The following is a 2,785-nucleotide window of genomic DNA, read 5'->3' as shown; positions in this document are numbered from 1 at the left end:
CTTTCCGTCTTCTTTTGTCCATGAGGACAAAATTTAAACTACTTGCCACCGTCTTACTCCATTCGTAACGGCAGTCTTTCGAGTGATGCTCGCGTAGTCGTTGCAGACGACTTTATTGCGACCGGCCAGTCTCTCATCTCCGTCCTGCAGCTCATCGAAGATATTGTTGGCGCCAAGGTGGTTGAGGTGGTGGTGGTGTGTGACGTGCCGTTACTGAACGGCGTTGCTGCTGTGCACAAAACCGAGGGGGTGCGCTTTAGGAAGACGCCCATATTTGCGCTCATGCACCCTAACACCTCACAAAAAACAATACAAGACCAGCTTGTTGCACACTCTGCCCTTGTGACACGTTCCAGGCTCTGAACAATGAATATGTGGGTTGACACTGCAATTATACCACAGCGCCTTGCTAGCTCATGCGGCTATTCTCTTGGGTCGCTGTGGAGCAAACCAAACACGTAAAGTAAAAAAAAAAAGAAAAAAAGTGTTTTTTTTGTTGTGTGTTTGACGTATGAGCGGTATGCTCTCCTTTTTTTGCTTTCAAATATAATTTTTTTTTTTTTTGCTCTCATTTCTTAAAAAAAAATAATTAATTATCATCATCTTTATGAATGGCGTAGACGTGGCGATTCAACTTGAAGTATTTGCAGTGCACACAGACATGACTCTTAAGGAGGTGAGCCCCAATTACTATAACCTTTCGCCGGAATCAGCTCTGTGGAAGCAGATTCAGAAGGCGTATCGTTGGTACACCCCCAAGTTTTCACCACGTGATATCCCACGCTTTGCCGATGTGGGGAGTATTACAGAAGACTGCGTTCTAATGCGTGCGATACGCGATTTTCTTGTGGATCGTTACAGGAACTTTCCAGAGCCTCCGACGCACATACTGGGCTATGATGCACGTGGGTTTCTTTTTGGACCCATGATAGCCATGGAGCTTGGCGTGCCTTTTGTGCTCTTGCGAAAAGCGGGGAAGAACCCCGGCGTCCTCATCGAAAGTGAACCCTATGAGAAGGACTACAAAGAAAAGGAACCAGAGGCCATGTCCATACGTCAGGACAGCATTGGGAAGGGTTCACGTGTTGTTCTTGTGGATGACGTTTTGGCCAGTGGAGGAACGGCTTTGTCAGGGTTGCAGCTCGTTGAGGCGTGCGGTGCTACCGCTCTTGAGTTTGTTGCTGTTCTTGATTACATTATTTAAGGGAGCAGAGTTGTCACACTCCTACGGCAATGGGCGGTTTAGCAAGGTTCCATTTTTGGCACTTGTGGACGAAAGTGTACTAACAGATTCGAACTGTGGTGATGTGGTCGGCTACGATGGTCCTCGGATCATAAGCTATCGCGAGGCGTTGAACAGGCTCTAGCTGGCATGCATGCATACTATGCAATGACCAGAATTATGCGTCTTTTTTCTTTTCTTTGCTTTTGGCTCCCTTACAGTGATGCAATAAAACGTTGAAGATTTCAGTGGAGGTAAATGTTGATGTGTGCATACAAAACTTAATGATGACACAAATTGTTTTATGTATTTTCTTGCGCCCAGAATATAGTGGACTAACAGACCGTGGCGCTGCTTTAAAGAAGGGGAGAGAGAGGCATGAAAGCCTAAAGACAACAAATATAAAAACGAAGTTGAAACAATTTACTTTTATGTTTTTGTTTTCTTGATTTGTTTTGGCGACAATCATTGTGTTGATGATAAAAGGAGAGTTGCCGTATTTTGCGTAAGTCTCTCTTTCTGTGGAGGCCCACAACGTGGGCGTGCACGATGGACACTTTTGCCTGCCTCTTTATATATGATATGTATGTGCGCCCATGTGGATAGAGAGCGAGGGCACAAAAAAAAAAAGGCGTGTACGCATGTACGTACGTTTGGCTGAGTGATATAAGAGGGGATGCATGCTGTTGGAGTTTATCGCTGTTGTTGTGCTGCAACTTTGTTTGCTGCTTTTTTTTATATTTGCGAGTTTCCGGGTTTTTGTAGTTTGCGGTTGAAATGGCGGCCGTTGAATGTTCTCCGAATCATCTTGTACTTGATGAATCGCATGTTTTATCTCAAGAACTTTACGCAAGTGTATTTGGCGAAGCACGGTCTTCTACACATGGCAATATCACCCAATTGTTTGATGTCAGCACCATAACCGAAAATCCGCTTCTCTACAGGAAGGTGATTGATTTTTTGGCACAGCGATACCGTGCGATGGGCAAAGCTGGTCCAACACACATTCTCTCCTTGGAGTCTCGTGGTTATGTTATTGGGGCACCGTTAGCTGTTGAGCTTGGCATCTCTTTTGTAATGTGTCACACAACAAAACGCTTTCCGTCTTCTTTTGTCCATGAGGACAAAAATTTAAACTACTTGCCACCGTCTTACTCCATTCGTAACGGCAGTCTTTCGAGTGATGCTCGCGTAGTCGTTGCAGACGACTTTATTGCGACCGGCCAGTCTCTCATCTCCGTCCTGCAGCTCATCGAAGATATTGTTGGCGCCAAGGTGGTTGAGGTGGTGGTGGTGTGTGACGTGCCGTTACTGAACGGCGTTGCTGCTGTGCACAAAACCGAGGGGGTGCGCTTTAGGAAGACGCCCATATTTGCGCTCATGCACCCTAACACCTCACAAAAAACAATACAAGACCAGCTTGTTGCACACTCTGCCCTTGTGACACGTTCCAGGCTCTGAACAATGAATATGTGGGTTGACACTGCAATTATACCACAGCGCCTTGCTAGCTCATGCGGCTATTCTCTTGGGTCGCTGTGGAGCAAACCAAACACGTAAAGT

The 2,785-nt window shown here is 46.0% G+C and overlaps 3 protein-coding genes across 3 annotated transcripts in view, besides 2 other annotated features; all 3 read left to right on the top strand.

Moving 5' to 3' along the window:
• The window catches only part of TraAM80_02143 (putative Adenine phosphoribosyltransferase), a gene marked incomplete at both ends in the record, with an annotated part of 414 nt that extends 377 nt beyond the window's left edge, over nt 1-37 (top strand). The window contains one exon of the mRNA XM_029379159.1: nt 1-37. This exon is cut by the window's left edge and continues 377 nt beyond it. Coding sequence (XP_029240966.1) covers nt 1-37 — 37 coding nt within the window.
• A 139-nt stretch (nt 38-176) lies between these two features.
• Nucleotides 177-202: a microsatellite.
• Nucleotides 203-465: 263 nt separating this feature from the next.
• Nucleotides 466-484: a microsatellite.
• A 123-nt stretch (nt 485-607) lies between these two features.
• Nucleotides 608-1,204, top strand: TraAM80_02142 (putative Adenine phosphoribosyltransferase; the record flags this gene model as incomplete). Its single annotated transcript, XM_029379158.1, has 1 exon — nt 608-1,204. The coding sequence occupies one exon, from the start codon at nt 608-610 to the stop codon at nt 1,202-1,204; it is 597 nt and encodes a 198-aa protein (XP_029240965.1).
• Nucleotides 1,205-1,999: 795 nt separating this feature from the next.
• On the top strand, nt 2,000-2,683 carry TraAM80_02141 (adenine phosphoribosyltransferase; the record flags this gene model as incomplete). The annotated part of the gene is made up of 1 exon (XM_029379157.1): nt 2,000-2,683. The coding sequence occupies one exon, from the start codon at nt 2,000-2,002 to the stop codon at nt 2,681-2,683; it is 684 nt and encodes a 227-aa protein (XP_029240964.1).
• Nucleotides 2,684-2,785: the final 102 nt, after the last annotated feature.

This window comes from Trypanosoma rangeli, assembly GCF_003719475.1.
Source record: "Trypanosoma rangeli strain AM80 chromosome Unknown Tra_15.4_contig_00047, whole genome shotgun sequence".
NCBI lineage: Eukaryota > Euglenozoa > Kinetoplastea > Trypanosomatida > Trypanosomatidae > Trypanosoma > Trypanosoma rangeli.
The sequence above is the reverse complement of the archived record's forward strand: the minus strand, read 5'-3'. Positions and strand labels throughout refer to the sequence as shown.